This window comes from Macaca mulatta, chromosome 3 (assembly GCF_049350105.2).
Source record: "Macaca mulatta isolate MMU2019108-1 chromosome 3, T2T-MMU8v2.0, whole genome shotgun sequence".
NCBI lineage: Eukaryota > Metazoa > Chordata > Mammalia > Primates > Cercopithecidae > Macaca > Macaca mulatta.
In genome coordinates this window covers 45,332,975-45,354,096 of record NC_133408.1, presented here as the reverse complement: position 1 = coordinate 45,354,096, position 21,122 = coordinate 45,332,975, and the positions used below count along the sequence as shown (strand labels likewise).

Sequence of the window (21,122 nt, the reverse complement as noted above, 5' to 3'; positions counted from 1 at the left end):
ATCTCAGCTCACTGCAAGCTCCGCCTCCCAGGTTCACACCATTCTCCTGCCTCAGCCTCCCGAGTAGCTGGGACTACAGGCGCCCACCACCACGCCTGGCTAATTTTTTGTGTTTTCGGTAGAGACAGGGTTTCACCATGTTAGCCAGGATGGTCTCGATCTCCTGATCTCGTGATCCGCCCACCTCGGCCTCCCAAAGTGCTGGGATTACAGGCGTGAGCCACCACGCCCGGCCAAAAATAATATTCTTTAAGCAAGTAAAATCTGATTCTCTTTGAAAGTTTATCTTTGTATAGTAAATGTTACTTTGAGAACAGAGAGTCTAGATTATTCTAAAACTCAGTTAAAATACAGTCATGTATCACTTAACACTGGGGATGCCTTCTGAGAAATGTGTTGTTAGGCAATTTCACCATCGTGCAAACGTCACAGAGCGCAAACGTCACACGAACCTAGATGGTCAGCCTACTGTACCCCAAGGCTACATAGGGTGGTTTCTTGCTACAGCCTAGGCTTCTAACCTATAGAGCATGTTACTGCACCGAATAGTGTAAGCCACTGTAACATGATGGCAAGTATTTCTGTATGCAGCCTTGACCTCCTGGGCTCAAGAGACACTTAGGCCACACTAAATTTATATAGAAAATTGTTCTTTCTCAATAATAAACCTTGGCTTACTGTAACTTTTTTACTTTTTAATTTTTTAAAACTTTTGAGTCTTTTTGTAATAACACTTAGCTTACAACAAAAACACATTGTACAGTTGTACAAAAATATTTTTATTTCTGTAAGTTTTTTTTCTATTAAAAGTGTTTTTCTTTTTAGACTTTTACACAGACAACAGTGAGGCCCCCATCAGCCTGCCCCAGCACCATAGGAGGGCGCCAGAGAACCTCTGCTGAGATCACAGCGGCCACCCCATGTCACTGGTGCTTCAGCTACAGGTGCACACCTTGGTTATAAGCAGCGATGACCTGTCACTGCAGTGACGGGGAGAAGACAGGACCTAGGAGCAGGCTGGCCACACACATGGGGAAGCAGTGCCGATGGACGAAATGCAGGGGAGGGGGAGCAGGTACCAGGGAAGACAGGAAGGGCCTGGCTGGAGGCAGCTGGAGCAGACTGTCAGCAAGGGCCAAGGCCATAGTGCCCGGGCTGCAGCCAGGTATGGGGAGGGCCAAGGCCATTGGCAGGGCCCCAGCACAGGGCCAGGCACTGGAACAGGGCAGACCCAGGGACTGGGAACAGAGACCCCACCCAGTCACCCCCACACCTCAACCCATGTGGTCATCCAGCACAGGCCTCCCCTCTGCTGGCTCTGGTCAGGGACCCCGTCCACCTGTGCCCCTGGTCCTCCTCACGCCTGTTCCACCGTGACTCCATGTCCCCTCTTCTCTACATGAGCTCCTTAGGGGCAATGACACGTCATCCATCTTGGTGTGCCCGGTGCCTGAGGAGAAATTGCTGACCTGAGGTGCCCTGGTGCATGGGCTTATTAATAACTACATTCATAAAGAAGAGCTGCCCATTAATTAGGCATTTCTGCACCAAAGGCTGATTCTAAACTGGAGGCCTCCCGCTGGTGGTGGCATGAAACCACCTGGTATAAAAGCACACAGGGCCGGGTCATTCCAGCACTTTGGGAGGCTGAGGTGGGAAGACCGCTTGAGACCAGCCTGGGCAATATAGTGAGACCCCATCTCTAATTTTAAAACAATACAATAAAATTAGAATAAAATCAAGCCACCCATAAGCACACTCACTTTGGCACTAGTAACTGCACCCTCAGGCTAGTCCAGCACCAACCCTGACACAGCGGCCTGGGTCTGATTTTTCGGTCAGTCCCTTCCCTCTCTCAGCCTCGGTTTCCTCATCTGTAGACTGAAGCTACTCCTACGCGTCTCACGGCATTGTCAAGACAACTCACTCGATCGGAACACACATTAAATGCCCAGCACCAGGCCTGACCCAGAAAGCTCAGACCTTCCCCTTCGTACTCCCCGCTGTGGGCAGTGGCCAAGGTTCCTTCCAGCTCTAAGAGCCCACGAGTCTAAGCTCCTCTGATTCTGCCCCCAAGTCACCGCTCTTCCTGAGAGATGGAAGAGTGCAAGTCCCACAGAGAAACACGCTGCTGTCAAAGAACAGCCAGTGGACGCCCTCCCCTTCTCCACTGCGAACTGCCTTCAGAAACTGATTCCGTGTTTTATTGGCTGAATTTAGTAAAAGAGCTCAGTATACAACATTCAAGAACACAGTATCATCTGCTCCGGAGCCAGGTGATGGAGCTGAAGAAATTGCTGACCAATAAGAAAGATTAGGATGTGGCCAAGGTTAGTCTACATCCTCCTCTTTCTCCCCCGCCGGCAGCCTGGTCTCCAGCGTGCTTTGTTCCCTGTCCTTACCCCTTCCTCTTGAGCCTTCCCAACAGACCCAGCCGGCCTCGCCACCAGGGCACAGCGTCCGTCTCCACACTTCCTTTGCAAAGCCTTCCCCAGTGATGCTGGTTAGGACTCCCGTACTTCTATTTATTTAATAATTAGAATCAATCAATTTTAATAACTAAAAATGGCCACGACTTACTGAGCATTCTTGTGCTCGGTAATCTCATCCATCATCTTACTTAATGGTCAGGGCAGTTCTAAGGGGAGACAGTATTATCGCCATTTTACAGAAGAGGTTAAGGAATTTTCCAAGGTGATAAACCAGTGAGTGGCAGAACGAACATCAGAGCAGGCAAGTCAGGGGCTTATTCACTTCTGTGTTCCTTAAAGCACCAGGCAGCTTCTGGCACTTCGAATTTGCTCAATCCATTTTTGTTGAGTGAGTGATCCTTAATCAAAAGTCTCATTGCCTTGATAGTCACGTGAGAGCGGTGTGTACCTGCCATGGCAACAAGTTCTATAAAACACCCTCCAGTCATCTCTTGGCTCCTCTCATAAACACTGCCGCCGTCAGCAATGCAAATCTGTGGCTGCAGGCCAGCTACCAAAAGCACTCAGAAGAGTTTTCATTTACTTTCATAAAAATTCCATGATTAAGTGCCTTTTAAAAACAGGCTGGTTAATTCCATCTCACAAGGAATTAAGTAAGTGCAAAAATATGTTCTCCTTTCTACTTGGGAGATGTTATCACTGGGCACGATGACTGCAGGATGACGACTGAAAAGGCCACTGTTCATTCAATCGCTCTTGACCTGCTAAGACAGGCAGAGATAGCCGGTCCTTCATCATGGCCACAGCGGCTTTTTACAGAGCCCGGTCCGCTGCCCTCTGTGTCCTTTGGACTGTGGCCAGGGGGCAGGTCCTGCCTTGGGTTATGCCCCTCTGATCAGAAAGGCCTGTTCCTGGGCAGGTTTTGGGTCATCCAGGCTCAGTGTCAAAGTGAGACTTTGGTGTGTCCCATGGGACAACCCTTGGTCCCTTCAGGTGGATATCCTCTCTGGCTCCCTGGGCTGGTGCTACCTGACCGCTCTTGCCACACAGTGGGAGCCCAGAGAAACTGGACTTCAGTGCCAAGAACCCTATCAGGCCCCTAGTCCTTGATGCTGGAAAATCTGTTCCTCTTCAAGTTTACGAGGGCCCAGAAGTGATATGTATGAAATTGACCAAGGAAACAATGTGACCTCTCACCGCTGGACAAGTTGGTGGCACCCTGTGTTTATGACCTTGACCCTGACATAAGACTGGCCACGCCAAGTGATAACCAAAGATTTCCAAAGGGCATCCTACCCTCCTCTTAACACAGGTAACACCTGACATGGTGCCTTAAATTGTGGGAGGTAATTATCCATCTTTTTTCTACTGGGGTAAAAAAAAAATGCATAAAATACCACTTGGCATTGTAACCATGTCTAAGTTTACGGTTCCAGAGTTAAGAACATTCTCCTTGCTGCACAACCATTACCGCCAGCCCCCTCCGGAACTTGTTCAACTCACAAAACTGAAGCTTTGCACCCATTAAACAACTCCCCATTTCCCAGCCCCAGCCTGCCCCTGGCACCCACTTTTCCACTTTCTGTCTCTAAGAATCTCACTACTCTAGGTACCTCCTGTAAGTAGAATTACACAGAACTTGTCTTTTTGTGACTGGCTTGTTTCACTTCGCATAATGGCCTCAAGGTTCATTCATGCTGTAGCCTGTGTTGGAATTTCCTTCCTTTTAATAATCCTCTATTGCACAGAGCAGATTTGGTTTATCCATTCACCCATCGATGGACACTTGGCCGCTTCCACCTCCCAGCTACTGTGAATAGTGGTTTCGATAATAATCCATTATTGTGAATAACGTGTTCGAATATCTGCCTAAGGGTCTGCTTTCACTTCTTTTGTATATATCCCCAGAAGTGGAACTGGCTGGATCATATAGTAATTGTATTTTTAATTATTTGAGGAACAATGATTGTTTAAAAAATTGTATTGATCAATGTACAATTGGTGGGATGCTTAAATTAAACACAGCTATTAGCTCTGCACTGCCAGTGGAAGTTTTTGGTGGGGTCCAGAGCTCCTCGGGATGTTCATAAGTGAACATCCCCGAGTGACTTACGAGGGTCACATAAAATGTGTTTCATGAAGTCACATCTGTTCATTCTAGAAGGCTGTATGTATAATATTCACCCCAAAGTATAAGAGCCAATCAAATCTAGGTAAGTTACTATGCTTTGACTACTTAGTCTAAGTATTTGAATAACATGTATTTAAGTCCGAGCTCTAAAATGGCTGGGGAAAAAATTACAAGGATGCTGAGTTAAAGAACAGATGTATTTCTTATATTTTCATAAAAATGATGTCTGTACAAAGATAAAGATACAAATAATACTCTAGAATTTTGTCAATACTGGGTCATTTGTGGTAACATAAAGGAGTTATTTCGCTATGTTTTTGTGTTTCTTTATAAAACAGGTTAAATAACTACTCCCAAAAAGGACAGCTGCTATAAAAAATAAATTAAAATAGCATTAAAACAAAGCCCATCTTCTGAACCCATTCAGAAAAAAACATGAAGCGGAGTGGCCAAGGTCTTTGACCATTGTATGAAAAAACTAACATTGTCTACTGGAACTTTCAGGGACAGATGCAGACGGGCAAAGAAGAACTGGAAAATGCTAAAACATATGAGATAGTTTTCCAAGCCACTTCCAGCAGCCGGGAAACGGGCGATTGTCAAATAGACGCTGACTCCAGCTCTATTTCTGTGATGGTCACTCACAAAGAATATGCCTCAACTGTTATTTATAATTAATGTAAGGAGCTTAGGGACCAAAAAAGGCAACATGAAACATCTCAGAATAGTGGGCCTCTGACAAGCAGACTTGCCTCGTCACCTAAGGGCGCGTCTCTGTGTCCTAACTTTTTTTTGTTGATTCTGTGTCAGTGCCAAAATCACCTACCATGGGTCACACAGAGCTAGACTAAAAGGAAGCTATTTTTATATCACAATAACCTAGGATCATACATTTTATAACTCTGATCATGTTGAGATTATCAAAACCAATTATATAATAATATGCAATAAACCCCTGAGAAATCCCAGTGCGAACTCCTTCCTCTTAGCTCTCACACCTCTACTAAATAATTGATCATGTGTCACCTCTCACTGGGGGACCTGGAGGACAAGCACACTGAGTCTCAGCATCTCCAGGGTGCAGCTGCCTTACTCCAGTTAAGTGTCCAATGAATAAGCACCCTCCACAATGGCAGAGAATATGGGGTGGCCCAGAAAAGTAGGTGTAATTCCAGTTTTCCTTACATGGAGAGAGAGCTCTAGGAGGTTCCAGCTCCTTTGGGGCAGGATTAACATATTAATTTTAGACTTTGTTAGGTTAAAAAATGTGCATGTTGTAATTTCTAGTGTGACCACACAAAAAATTAAGGAAAATATCTAAAGTCCAAACTTGCAGATGGGGAAAATTGAAACAAACAAAAACAATTGAGAATTCCAAAGAAGAATAGAAAAAAAGCAAAGAAGAAAAATTGTAAAACAGTACAAAAAAGAATACCAAATAGGTAGATAAAATTACAAATATCGCACTAATTACAAGAAATGTAAATGAACTACATATTCCATTTTAAGTGACCAAGATTGCAAGATTTAAAAAATTTTTAACAACAAACTATTTACAAGAGGTGTAAACCAGAGAAGAAAAGGATTGACAAAAATATAATTTGACAGGCAAATTCTAACCAAAAGAAAGTTGGTCTAACTATATCAGTATCAATAAAAGCAGAATTTATCTTTATTAACGCTTTTAACCTTAAAGAGAGCCCCTTCATAATGACAGAAGGTTCAAATTACGGAAATTATACCAACCTTAAATGTTCATGCCTACATAACGGCACCAAAATGTAAAAACGACCAGAATTATAAGGAAAATCTATAACCAGAGCCTCTCTCAGTAACCGACAGAAAACTGACTCAAACCCCCTCCACACTCCTTCCCCCAAATCAGAAGATACGAGAGACTTAAACAACCTCACAAACTTGACCCAGAGGACCCAGAAACAATACTTTAAGGAATGACATCAGAATACACTTTTTCTTTTTTCTTTTCCAGCATCTACAGGCACGAAAACACACTGATCCTGGAGTGAAGACGAACGCAGCCCAGAAGAGAGCCACAGCTGACTCAAAGCCAACACCTAAGACGAGCAAGAACTACTTAGTTGCTATGAGCCACAGATATTTGAGGGTCACTATTACATAATCCAACGAAAGCTAATGTTACCAAGTTTATTAATCAACCACCTCTGCCAATGAGAGAAATATTCGAATCACACTTAGGAATTAAAACAAAAAAATCACGATGCTTACTGTTCTTTATTTAAACAGATGAAAATGTTATTTGACTTAACTGGGAATTTGTTTTGGGGTACTCCTATTTTTCTATGCACAGCCACGGAAGTTTTAATGTTCTGAAAACTGAGATGATGCAAAGAAATCCATTAAAACCTGACTCATCCAATTAACAGCTCACCACTGTTTTTGGAAGATAACAATTACATGCTAAAAATGGGCTTTTAAAAAAGACAAAATCTTCTGCATGCGGGAAAAGATGTTCAGAGGAAATTTCACATAGAAATTACTATTGAAATTATTCATAAAACTGCACAAAGAACAATCTTTCCAACTGTCTCAATAAATAATATTATCATACTAAAAAATAAAGTTTTTAAGAAAATAAATCTAATTCTTTAAACATATAAATGTCACATACATTTGCTATTTTCAGATGCTGACGGATCAGGAGTACTTGAGGTAAAGAGATTCGGCGCTCTCAGGGGGTTGAAGCGTTTCAAGATGTTTCAAGCCCAGTTCAAGCTCTTAGGAGGGGCACATCTAGATCCAAGCTCTGGCTCTGGCTCTGCTACACACTTGATCCACAACATGGCCATCACATGTAAAGTATGGACAAATATCGGCACCTAACTCTGGAGTTTGTTATCATTAAGTGTGGTAAGGCAACTAAATAGGTTAGCACAGGGACTGGAGTGTAACAAACCACTATGTAAGTGTCAGTCAACACTGTCACTATCACCAAAGGTAATAAAAGTAACGCATCATAAAGTTCTTCAAGTGGGGGACAGACATGAAAGCAACCCCTCATCCAGCATGTCCATCTGTCAAAAATGCTTGAGTACAACCTTAGAATGCTCGAACTTGAATTCCTTCTAAAAACTTACCAAGTCACAGAACTCAAACACCAGGAGGTAGGGGATCGCTTCTACACACTGTCCAACACACTGAAGAATATTTGGATGCTGAAGAATACTGGGAAAAATAAAAGCCATAATATTGTTCATCAGGAAGCATGATAACAACATTATTCAAACAAAAGCATAATAACAAAATTATTCATACAGTAATCCAAATTTTTTCATAATAATTTATATAATATTTAAATAAATGACAGGCTGAAAAGATCATGAAGATTATACTTAAAAGGTGTATACTAAGTTATCTAGTAAGTAATTCAAAGCCAATCAAGTGAATATTTTCACAAATTAAAAAAGAAATCTTAACATAAGAAATTAAAAAAAATTTTTTTCAAGAGACAGGGTCTCATTCTGTCACCCAGGCTGGAGTGCAGTGGTGGGATCATAGCTCACTACAGCCTCCAACTCCTGGGCTCAAGGGATCCTCCCACCTCAGCTGGCCAAATAGCTGCCATTACAGGCACATGCCACCATGCCTGGCCTCAAGAATTTTTATCTTTAGTAATTTAAGTTTAGAGATAATATTTTAAAGCAGCATTTAAAAGAGGGCAGACTATACAGTCATCCCTTAGTACCTGTGGGAGACTGGTTCAATAAATCCCTGAAGATACCCAAATCCAAACCAAAGATGCTTAAGTCTCTAACATAAAATGGTGTCATATCAACACATAACCTTCGCACATCCGCCCATATAAATCATCTCGATTACTTGTAATACCTAATACAATGTAAATGCTATGTCAAAAACTGTTATACTGTATTGTTTATATATTTTTTACTATTGAATTATTTCTATTTTTAAATATTTTCAATATTTTAAATATTTTTTTAAAATAATTTCAATCACCATTGGTTGAATCCATGAATACAGAACCCGTAGATACAGAAGGCCAACTGTATATACAAATTCAATAAGTATTTCAGCCAGGACAAAAAAAGGAGAGCTGATCTGTACAAAAGACGGAAAAACTATTTGGGTGTGGGGATGCGTAACTGTGGTCCCAGCTCCTCAGGAGGCTGAGCTGGGAGTATCGCATGAGCCCAGCAGGTGGAGGCTGCAGTGAGCCATGACTATACCACTGCACTCCAGCCTGGGGGACAAAACAAGACCCTGTCTCAAAACAGCGACAACAACAAGACAACTTCAATATGTATTTCAATCCAGATATTCAATAACTCAGTTTCTCCTTCAGGCTATCTAGCTTATACATTCTTTTCCATACATTTCCACAGTATATGCAAACTCCTTTTGGAAAATACTGTGTCCAAAATAAAATAGTTAAATAAAAGGTATGCCAAAATAGGTTTTTTTTGTTTTTGTTTTTTTAAAAAACAAAAACAAAATCTTTTATTTGGATACAATTATGAATTTACAGGAGTTGGCAAAGACAGCAGAGAGAGGTCTGGTTTACCCTTCACCCAGTTTCCCCTGCTGGTTCCATCTGATACAATGACGTACAGTACAACCCAAACCCGGGACCTGCCACTGTGATAAAGTGTGTAAAGGGTTCCTTGTCGGGTCTGCCCGTGCACAGATGTGTGTAACCGTCACCTCAATGGAGACTCAGAACTATCCCATCACCACGAAGATCTTCCCACCCCACCCATGTGTACCGCTGGCAACCACTAACCTGTTCTCCATTTCTAGAATGTTCTAATTCTAAGATTATTATATAAATGGAATCGGTATAGTATGTGACCTTCTGAGATTGATTTTTTCACTCAACATAATCCCCCTGAGATCATCCAAGGTGTTCCATGTGTCAATGGTTTTTTGTTTTTTTTTTTTTAATGTGGGAGCAGTACTCCAGGAATGTACCGCTTTGCTGAACCACTCACCTACTGACGGACATGTCAGTTTTTCTAACTGCTGGCTATTACAAACAAAGCTGCTATGAACAATCATGCAAGCGTTTTTGTACGGAAGTAAGTTTTTCACTGCTCTGGAATAAATGTCAAGGGGTGCAACTGCTGCGTTGTATGATGTGACAGTTAATTTTGTGTCACCTTGGCTGGGCCATAGTGCCCAGGTATTTGGTCAAATATTATCCTTATTACGTTTCGGTGAGGGTGTTTTTTCATGAAATTACTGTCTGTCTCTATCTACCTACCTACCTACCTACCTATCTATCTATCTACCTACCTACGTACCTACCTACCCACCTACCGAGACAGGGTCTCACTCTGTCATTCAAGTTAGGGTACAGTGGTGTGATCATGGCTCGCTGCAGCCTTGAACACCTGGGCTCAACTGATCTTCCTGCCCTAGCTTCCTGAGAAGCTGAGACTACAGGTGCGTGGTGCCACCATGCCCAACTAATTTATTTTTATTTTTTTGTACAGACAGGGTCTCACCTCATTGCCCAGGCTGGTCTCAAACTCCTGGGCTCAAGCAATCCTTCAGCTTCAGCTTCCCAAAAGGCTAGGATTACAGACCTGAAGTACCGTGCCTGGCGGATCATTATTTAAATCGGCGGACTTGGAGTAAAGCAGATCCTGCAACAATGGTGGGCCTCATCTATCAGCTGAAGACCCTAACAGAACAAAGACTGAACTCCCCCACAGAAGGAGGAATTCTGCCAGCAGAGGGCCTTCAGCCTTGAACTATAACATTGACTCTTCCCTGGATCTCCAGCCTCCTGGTTCACCCTGCAGACTCTAGACTTCCCAGCCTCCATAACTTCATGTGCCAATTCCTTTAAAAACGTCTCTTTCTAGATATACACATACATACACATCCTATTGGTTCTGTCCCTCTGGAGAATGTATAACTAATGCTAATATATAACTAAACGTATGTTTTGTTTTTTTAAGCAACTGCCAAGCTATTTTCTACAGTGGCTCTATCACTTTACATTTCCACCAGCAATGTATGAGGGATCTAGTTTCTCCACATTCTTGCCAGCATTTGGTATTGTCACTTTTTTCTTTATAGCTTTCCTAATAGGTATGAAGGAATCTTAATTCATTTCTTTAGTAGCTAGTGATACTGAACATCTTTTCATGTGCTTATTTGCTATCCATGTTATCTCCTCTTTGGTGAAATGTCTCAATGTCTTCTGGCAATTTTCGAATTAGGTTATTTTTTCTCTGTGAGTTTTGAGAGTTTCTTATACATTCTAGATGAGTCCCATGTCAGCTACGTGGTTTCCAGCTATTTTCTCCCAGTCTGTGGCTTGTCTTTTCACTGTTACCAAGGTCTTTCACAAAGCAAATGTTTTTAATTTTGATGATACAATTTATCAGTTTTTTAAAGGAAGTTTAGCCATATTTTTGTTCTTTTTGTTGCTCCTTCTTCTTTTCTAATGTTCTAAGATGCCTCCTTTTATCATTCCTATTTAGAAAACTGTCATTCTTTTAAGGTAGGTTTGCTGGTAATAAATTCTCTTAGTTTTCTTTCATCTGAGAATGTCTTGATATTCCCCCTTCATTCCTGAAGGATATTTTCTTTGGAGAAAGAATTTCAGAGTTCTTTTCTTTAGAAAAGTGAAAAATGTGCCGACTCCTTCTGGCCTCCAGGTTCCTGATGAGAAATCGGCTGTCCTTCACATTGCTTCCTCCTATAGGTCAAGTGCTGTTTCTGTCTCCCTGCTTTAAGGATTTTTTTTGTCTTTCATTTTCAGAAGTTTGACTATGTGTCTTGGCACGGATTCCCTTGGGTTGATCCTGTTTGGCATTTTCTCAATTTTTTAAATCTGTAGGCTTTTCTTTTCCAAATGTAGAAAATTTTAGCCACTATTGCTTTGAATTCTTTTTCAGCCCCATCCTCTACCTCCTTTCCTTCTGAGACATCTATGACATGAATAAAGCTGGATCTTTTGTTATATTTCCCCATGTCCCTGAGGCTGTAACTGAAATGATGAGTTCCTGTATTTCTCAGTCCTGAGGTTTCCATTTAGGTCTTCTTAATGTTTTCTCTTTCTCTGCTGAGACTGTATTTTTTTTGTTTTAAATGTGATGCAATTGCTCACAAAGCATTTTGATGATGAGAGCTTTAAAATTCTTGTTGGGTAATTCTAACATCTCTGTCATCTGTGTTGGAATCTGTTGTCTTTTCTGGTTTAGGCTGAGTTCTCCTGGTTCTTGGAATGCTAAGTGATTTTCAGATGATGCCTGGACATTTTGGGTCTTATGAGACCCTGGAACTTATTTAATCATGTATGTTGCAGGCAGAAATCCCACAGTAGTTTTAAACACCTGACTTTCAACAGACCACAGACTAGCCTTACAGAACACATGACAAGGTTTACTTACTAATAAGGTTCTCCATTTTTCAAAAAAGTATCTTGTTCCTTTGGGCTGGCACTTGCTTTTAACTCCTTCACGATGACTCTCGCTACGCTAGTGCCCGTGTAAATCTCTCCCAAGAGAACCTAAAATCAAAGAACAGTTTTTTGTGTCATTTCCATCAAAACAATAAAGGAGTCTGTCGTATTTACCAGGAAATGGAATACAGGTGAACAAGTTAAGCAATAAGCAGGTGACCTTCTATTCTTTTACATACTAACTCACCAAAAGCTTGGAAAACTCAAAATACTTTTCTTCAGTAAAAGGACCATTTTAAACCATTCACCAGATATTTACAATATTCACATATTTACGTATATTTCTTTTCCATTTATTTAAAAATGTATTTATACTTATTTGTATTTGATTTATTTAAAAATGTATTCTACTTCAGGGACATTATTACTTCACAGAAGTGCAATTTATATGTTCAGTTCCAACATAACTCACATGTTCCTCAAAAACACTTCCACTAAGTTTTGTTATTTAGTCTGCTACACATATGAGAAGTAAACTGACAGATGTTAATTACAATCAATCATTGCCCTGAAACTTAAAAACCTATCGCACTCCATCCAATGATACCCGGCCTTGATCTCCTACCAAAACTCCCTTCAAAACATCCCACTGAAATCCACAGAACATGAAATGAGAATGTGCCGCCTCACATAAGAACTAGCTACAAGGGAAATGCTAAATAATTTATAAAACAGGACAATGCCAAGGTATTCCAAAGTGCAATATTTAAGATGAAAATGAGAATAAAGGTTTTTATTTAACTCTAGAGAATGATAAAAAAAAAAAAGAGAGAGAATGATCAAAAAGACTTCTTTTAAAATAGTTCCTTTTAAAATAGATTAATTTTAATGTCTTGAAAATAGAGTAAGAACCTGAACGGAACTCAATGTGTTTATTAGAAATATAAGGACGGAAAAATGGAGAACAAGAAATTCTGATAATTAACTAAATCACCCCTTTTTTTTTTGAGACAGTCTTGCTCTGTCACCCAGTATGGAGCACAGTGGTGCAAATATGGCTCACTGCAGCCTCGAACTCCTGGGCCCTGGTGTTCCTCCTGCCTCAGCCTCCCGTGTAGCTGGAACCACAGGCATGTGCCACCCCACTCAGTTAATTATTTTTAAGAGATGGGGTTGTGTGATGTTGCCCAGGCTGGTCTCAAACTCCTCGCCTCAAATGATCCTCCCCACCTGGGCCTCCAAAAGCACTGGAATGACAAGCGTGAGCCACTGTGTCCGGCCTATTGCTCCTTGAGGAGTAAAACTCAAGAGAGTTGTCTAAATGCACTGTCTCCTCTTTCTCTCTTGAATCCATTCCACACAAGGATGTGCCATCACCATTTCCCCCTGAGCAGTTTCTTTCAAGGATGCCAAGGAACTCACGCTGCTGAATCCTCATTCTCCCAGGCTTCATCTTCCTCCATTTGTAAGTTGCAGCATTACTACAATTAATCTTCTTGGAACTTTCAGAAGACTCCTATCTCCTGGGCTTCTCCCTCCTCACTGCTTCTCCCTGACTGCACTGGCCTCTCCCTGATATAGGGCCTCCCCCTGGTTTCCACTTTGAAATTCTCCATGACTTCACCTAGTCTCCTAGCTTTGAATACATTCTAACAGTGAGATCACTCAGATTTGCATCTCCAGCCTGGACCCTCTCTCCTCAACTCTTGCTCTGCATTTCCAGTTCAGCTACTTGGTGCCCCCACTGAGTTGCCTAACAGCCGACTCACATCTGACATAGCAAAGGTGAACTCCCGATTTCCTCCTCCTCCTCCCTCTCCTGCAGTGTCTGTTGCATTTCAATTGAAGCAACTCCGTTCTTCCAATTCATCAGGCCCTCAGCAGTCAACCTGACTGCCTTTCCTCCACAGTCCAAGTCTCATCCCCGCTGTCTGCACCCACATGCTCTCGTCTGAACATCTGTCTTGGGTCCCACCACTTCTTGCTGCCACACCGCTACCATCCAGGTTCAAGCTGCCTGGGCCTCTCCCTGGATGCCTGTAGGAGCCTTCTAGTCCATCTCCTCCCTGCTTTTACCTTTCCCCTCTATGACTTCCAGAGTGATCCTTTTAAAAAGGTCACTCAATTACATCACGATCTCTCAAGCACCAGAGTATTTCCCTGTTTCACTCTGAGTAAGGCAGTCTCTAGGCACACAATATCCCAGATCACCTGCCTGCCCTCTACCTCTCTGAGCCCACCTCCCACAACTTGTCTGCTGTGTGACCCTCCCAACTAGATATCTAAGCCTTGTGAAGACAGGGTGTTGTTTTATCTCTCATACAGGACTCCACTTAGGTCAAGATTTGATTCATCTTCCTCCACATCGTGCCCCTAGCACCAGTAACAATGGCTGCTACGTAACAGGTTTTGCTGAATGGTGCGGAAGAGAACTCATACAGTTGGGAGGACATGAAAGATATAGACAATGCTGAAGGGAAGGAGAAGCAGCAGCAGATGGCTGACTACTGGGAAGTGCATCCTCCCATCATAAGCACCCTGCTTACGATGTAATCCCTACTCCATTAGGAACCTCTCACAGGGCACGACTGCGGTACTGTGGAAATGGGTGTAATTACTCCTTCTGAGCCATCTACGATAAAAAGATCAACAAAGCATTGTTACTACAGGCCACTTGACAGGCTATGAGAGAAGGCTAGTTCTTCATCATGGTCTTCGTTGTAAGACTGTATTTACAGTTCTAAAGTGGCTTAAGTGCTATAAAGGGAAGGGATTAAAAAAACAATCTAACCTGAGGAGGATACAAAGCTGAAGCTGCTAAGATTCCAGGTTTCTTTTCCCTTCTTACTTTCTTATGTCAACAATTAGAAAAGTCTCTGATACTTTTTTTTTTTAAGGCCTTTGTTATGGTCGAAATGTTTGTGTCCTGTGTCCTCTCCAAATTGGTAAGCTGAAACCTAATGACCAACGTGATGGAGAGGAGGAGGGCCTTTGAGAGCAAATGGGATTCGCATCCTTCCAAAAGAGGTTCCAGAGAGCTGCCCTGCCCTTCAACCACGTGAGGACGCAGCAGGAAGGTGCCACCTTCACCTGATGCTGAGTCAGCCAGCACCTCGATCTCGGACTTCCCAGCCTCCAGGACTGTGAGAAATAAATTTCTGTTGTTTATAAGCCACCCAGTTTATGATATTTTATTATAACAGCCTGTAAGCCATAAGACAACCTTCCCGGAAAAGGCTCGACACACAGCAAGGCTGAATCTCACGCCCCCACGCTGCCACAGGGGGAATGGGAAAACTCAATTAGTACTGCAGGGCCACAGGGCACATGGAACTCCACACAACATAATTCTTCACCGCCCTGCATTGAACACAGTATCATTCAGAGGGAAACAAACAGAAGTGAAAAGCATCTTACCTTTCCAAACCACCCATTTCCAATCTCCTGTATGTAGTTCAGACTGTGGCGGGCAACCTGAGACTTCAATCCCTCTGTAGAGAAAAAAACATTAAAAATGAAATGTAAGTATCTAACTAAAATAAAATAAATATTAAATATACAATCTATAAAGTAGAAACACATAAAGGCTTTTATGTGCAAATAAAGGTAGGAATATATACATAAAACACCTCTTTTAAACAAATCATGCCAAAACAGCTTTAGGCTTTAAAACTGACAATTTTTTTAATGACTTTCCGGCCAATTCTTTAATAACTCGCATTGTTTTTTCCGATCCAACTACTCTCATGTAACCACCAATCACCATGCGAATGGCCTTTACTTAGTCCTTATTTTCATTTCTCTTGAACAGCTCACCTAGACATATGATTAACCCTCTTAAACTACTCTCCTTATTTTTTAAAAAGTTTTACTGAAGTATAATCAGTAAAGTCCACATATTTAAAGTACACACTTTGATACACAATATTTGTATGCACCTGTGGAACCATCACCTAAATAAAATATGCAACATCTCCATTACCCCCAAGTCTTCTCATACCCACTAGTAATCCCTTCCACCTGCCCCCATCTCTGCACAACCATTCACGTGCTTTCTGCACTATAATTTGCATTTTCTAAACTGTTATGCAACCAGAATCATACGGTATATACTCTTTTTTCGACGGTATGGCTTATATAAATTATTTTAAGATTCAATCAAGGTCTGGAGTATATCAAGAGTTTATTCTTACTTTTATGACAAAAAGATTTCCCCTGAATGAATATACCACAGTTTGCTTATTCATTCACAAGGGGATGGACATTCATGTCGTTTACAGGTTGAGGCTATCACAAATCAAGGTGCTATAAATACATGCATGCAAATCTTTGTAGGGACAAATGCTTTCATTTCTCTTGAATAAATACGAAGGAGAGGAAAGGTGAGATTATACGGGAGGTGTCTCTTTAACTTTTCAAGAAGCTGCCAGCTGCTTCCTAAAAGATGACCAGCACATAAGGGTTCCAGTTGTTCTGTCTCTTTGCCACCACTTGGTGTAGTCAGTCTTATTCATCTTAGCTATTCTAAAGGGTACGCAATCTTACTTTTCGTTTTTATTTTCCTAATGCCTAATGATGTCAAGTCCCTTCTCATTTGCCTATCTGCCATCTGTATATCTTCTGAGGTGACATATCTATGCAAAGCTTTGCCTCATTTTTATTGGGCTGTTTCTTATTGAGTTTTGAAAGTTCTTTCTATCTTCTGAAACCAAGTCCTTTCACAAATACGTAATTTGCAAATGTCCATGACTTGACTTTTCATTCTCTTAACACTGTTTTCCAAAACATTTTAAATTTTAAAAACTGAATTTGAATTTCCAAAAAGCTTTTAATTTTGAAAAGGTGCAATTTATAAGTATTTCCTTTTGTGAATGGTGCTTTTAGTGTCCTATCTAATAAATCTTTGTCTAACTAAAGATTATAAAGAGTTTATTCTAGAAGTTTTATAATTTTAGGTTCTACATTTAGGTTTATGACGCATTCTGAGTTAATTTTTACATATGGTGCAAGGTATGGATCAAAGTTCATTTGTTTGCCAATGAATATCCAGTCGCTCCAGCACCATTTAACTGCACCTGTCGAATTAACTGACAGAAGCGGAAACGGTGACAGCAGTGGGAATGGTGGAGCAGAGACATCTCCTCTGGCAGCCGTCCCTTCCAAGAAACACTGAAAGACTTTTTTTAAACTGCCAGTGTCAACCTTATAAAAACTCTAGAAGATGGTCAAAGATTTACAGCAACCAAAGCGAGCCAGGAGAAAGTCCACTGACACAGGGTAGAATATCTTTGTAGCTTTAACTTACCCTACTTCCCCAATCTCCCTCCTCAGTGCAGCCTCAGTCTAAAAGATGACCTGTGTTCCCCGGTGGATACCAGGGTCCACAGGAAGCACAGTGGACCTTATTCCCAAGGAACTATGTTTGTCTTGACCTAACTAGGGTTGCCCTGAGGAACTGCCACAAGTGGTTTCTCTTGGTTTCACAAAACTCACAATTCTATCAGGATGGAGTGGTCACATATTCCTCGAAAACAGCAAAAGGCAAATGAGAACAAGCTACTGCCACCTAGGGCAAAAAATAACAGTCAAGGCCAACAGTACACATGCTGAAAGCTTTGGCAGAAGAGCTGGGGAGTGAGATTTCGGAGGAGAAAGGGGGCTTTGGAAAGCTCCTGTGTAGAAGGGAACCTAGATAGCCACGTATATGCTCAGGGCAGGATGCGTGCTCAGAAAGTCTAAGAAGAACACAGGCTTTCAGCTGGGGCTGGTCTCCAGGCCCAACACAAGAAGGAAGTGAAGGCTAAGGCAGGGTTATAAACGGCCTGGCTAGGTGTTGAAGGAGTGCCCTAACAGAGCCAATCTGCAAAGACCTAGACAATATTTTTTGTTTTCTTTCTTTACTACTACTTCTCTTTTGCACATCACATTATTCAAAATGTCCAGTTTCCAACAAAAAAATTATAAACATGCAAAGAAACAAAAATGTGGCCCATTCACAGGTAAAAATGAACGAACGGAAACTGTCACTGAGAAAACAGATATTGGACTAATTATTAGACATGACTTTATTTTTTATTTTTATTTATTATTATTATTTTTTGAGACGGAGTCTCTCTCTGTCACCCTGGCCACAGTGCAGTGGCACAATCTCAGCTCACTGCAAGCTCCACCTCCCGTATTCACACCATTCTCCTGTCTCAGCCTCCGGAGTAGCTGGGACTACAGGTGTCCGCCACCACGCACAGCTAATTTTTTTTTTTTTTTTTTTTTTTTTTTGAGACGGAGTCTCGCTCTGTCCCCCAGGCTGGAGTGCAGTGGCGCGATCTTGGCTCACTGCAAGCTCCGCCTCCCAGGTTCACGCCATTCTCCTGCCTCAGCCTCCTGAGTAGTTGGGACTACAGGCGCCCGCCACCATGCCCGGCTAATTTTTTGTAGTTTTAGTAGAGACAGGATTTCACCGTGGTCTCGATCTCCTGACCTTGTGATCCACCCACCTCGGCCTCCCAAAGTGCTGGGATTACAGGCGTGAGCCACTGCGCCCGGCCACTAATTTTTTGTATTTTTAGTAGAGACAAGGTTTCACCGTGTTAGCCAGGATGGTCTCAATCTCTTGACCTTGTGATCGATCTGCCTGCCTCGGCCTCCCAAAGTGCTGGGATTACAGGCATTAGCCACTGCGCCTGGCCCAAGACTTTATTTTTTTAATTAATTTTTTTTTCTTTTTTCTTTTTTTTTTTTTTGAGATTCAGTCTCGCTCTGTCACCCAGGCTGGAGTGCAGCGGCACAATCTTGGCTCACTGCAACCTCTGCCTGCCGGGCTCAAGTGATTCTCCTGCCTCAGCCTCCCAAGTGGCTGGGACTACAGGCAAGCATCAGCATGCCTGGCTAACTTTTTTTGTATTTTTCGTAGAGATGGGTTTCCCCATGTTGGGCAGGCTGGTCTCGAACTCCTGACCTCATGTGATCCACCCACATCGGCCTCACAAAGTGCTGGGATTACAGGCATAAGCCATCACACCTGGCCTAATTTTTTTTCTTTGAGACAGGGTCTCACTCTGTCACTCAGGCTGGAGTGCAATGGCGCAATCTCTAAATGCAACCTCTGCCTCTCGGGTTCAAGTGACTCTCCTACCTCAACCTCCTGAGTAGCTGGGACTACAGGCACAAGCTACCACACCTGGCTAATTTTTATATTTTTTTGCAGAGATGGGGTTTCACTATGTTGTCGAGGCTGGTCTCGAACTCCTGACCTTGGCCTCTCAAAGTGCTGGAATTACAGGTGTGAGCCACCATGCCTGGCCTAGACAAGACTTTACATCAACTGTAGTGAGTATGTTCAGAGAGTTAAAGGAAATGATGGACAAAGAACCAAAGGAAACCAGGAGAATGAGTTTCCCCCAAATAGAGAAGAATTTCTCTAGAAATTCTAGAAGAAGCTTGATTTGAAAAGCACAGTTAAGTGTTTCAACAACAAATTTGGGCGGACAGAATCAGTGAACTTAAAGATGGATCAAATGAAGTTACCTAGTCTGAAAAGCAGAAAGGAAAAAGGATGAAGAAAAAGGAACAGAGCCCAAGGAACTTGTGGGACACCGTCAAATAAACCAAGAGACATATTATCCATTAGAGTCCCAGAAGGAGGTGAGAGAGAAAAGGAAACGGCATGAATCTACACATTCAAAAAACTCCAAATAAGATAAACTTGGTCAGGCACAGTGGCTCATGCCTGTAATCCCAACACTTTGGGAGGCTGAGGTGGGAGGACTGCTTGAGCCCAGAAGTTTGAGACCAGCTTAGGCAACACAGTGAGATTCTGTCTCTATAAGAAATTAAGGCCGGGTGCGGTGGCTCAAGCCTGTAATCCCAGCACTTTGGGAGGCCGAGACGGGCGGATCACGAGGTCAGGAGATCGAGACCATCCTGGCTAACACGGTGAAACCCCGTCTCTACTAAAAAATACAAAAAAAAACTAGCCGGGCGAGGTGGCGGGCGCATGTAGTCCCAGCTACTCGGGAGGCTGAGGCAGGAGAATGGCGTAAACCCGGGAGGCGGAGCTTGCAGTGAGCTGAGATCCGGCCACTGCACTCCAGCCTGGGCGACAAGAGCGAGACTCCGTCTCAAAAAAAAAAAGAAATTAAAAATAAATTAGTCAGGAGTGGTAGCATGCACTTGTAGTCCCAGCTACTTGGGAGGCTGAGGTGCAGTAAACCATGATTGCACCACTGCAATCTAGCCTGGGTGACAAAGCGAGACTTAAAAAAAAAAAAGTAAGATAAACTCAAAGAGATTCACACTGAGAGACAAACTATAGAAAATCGAAGAGAGAATCCTGAAAGCAGCAAGAGAAAAGCAATTCATCACGTACAAGGGATCCTCAATAAGATTAACAACCAATTACTCAAAAGAATCCGTGGGGGCTAGAAGGCAGTGGGATGACACAGAGAAAGTGCTGAAAGCAAATACCTGTGAATTCTATATCTGGCCAAACTATCTTTTAAAAATGAAGGAGAAATTAAGACGTTCTGAGATAAACAAATGTTTAGGGAGTTTGCTGCCAGTATACCTGCCATACAAAAAAAGCTAATGGGAGTCCTCCAGGCTGAAATAAAAGGACACTGAACAGTAACTCAAAGCCATCTGAAGAAATAAAGATCTCCAGTAAAGGTAACTATATAGGTAAATACAAAAGCCATTATTACTTTATTATTGGTGTCTAACTCCTCTTTTTATTTCCTACACATTTAAAATATGAATGCATTAAAAAAATTATAACTGTGTTAATAGGCACAAAATGTATAAAGATATAATTTGTGACAACAACATAAAGGGATGGGACTGAGCTGTATAGGAGCAGAGTTTGTGTGCTGTTGAACCTAAGCTGTTATCAATTCAGAAGTGTTATCAATTTGGGATGTTAATTGTAATCATTGTAATCCCTAAGAAAACATCTAAAAATACAATCCAAAGGGAATGAGAAAGGAATCAAAATGTACATTAAAAAATTTTTCCTTGATTACAACCACTACAGATTATTTTGTTCCTTCTCCCACTCCCACTGGTTCACTAGACTAGACTTATAAAAAAAAAAAAAAAAAAAAAAACTATCAGAATCCCAGTGGCCTGTTTTACAGAAATAGGAAGGCTG

General features: G+C 42.0%; 1 protein-coding gene across 2 annotated transcripts in view; it reads right to left on the bottom strand.

Moving 5' to 3' along the window:
• The window catches only part of LMTK2 (lemur tyrosine kinase 2), a 108,308-nt gene that overhangs the window by 42,168 nt on the left and 45,018 nt on the right, over nucleotides 1-21,122 (bottom strand). For both annotated transcript variants that reach the window (XM_015134347.3, XM_077996160.1), the window contains exons 4-6: nucleotides 15,395-15,468; nucleotides 11,967-12,085; nucleotides 7,680-7,767 (exon numbers count right to left, since the gene is read on the bottom strand). In XM_015134347.3, the coding sequence (XP_014989833.3) occupies nucleotides 7,680-7,767; nucleotides 11,967-12,085; nucleotides 15,395-15,468 (281 nt within the window). The remainder of the gene's footprint in view (nucleotides 1-7,679; nucleotides 7,768-11,966; nucleotides 12,086-15,394; nucleotides 15,469-21,122) is intronic.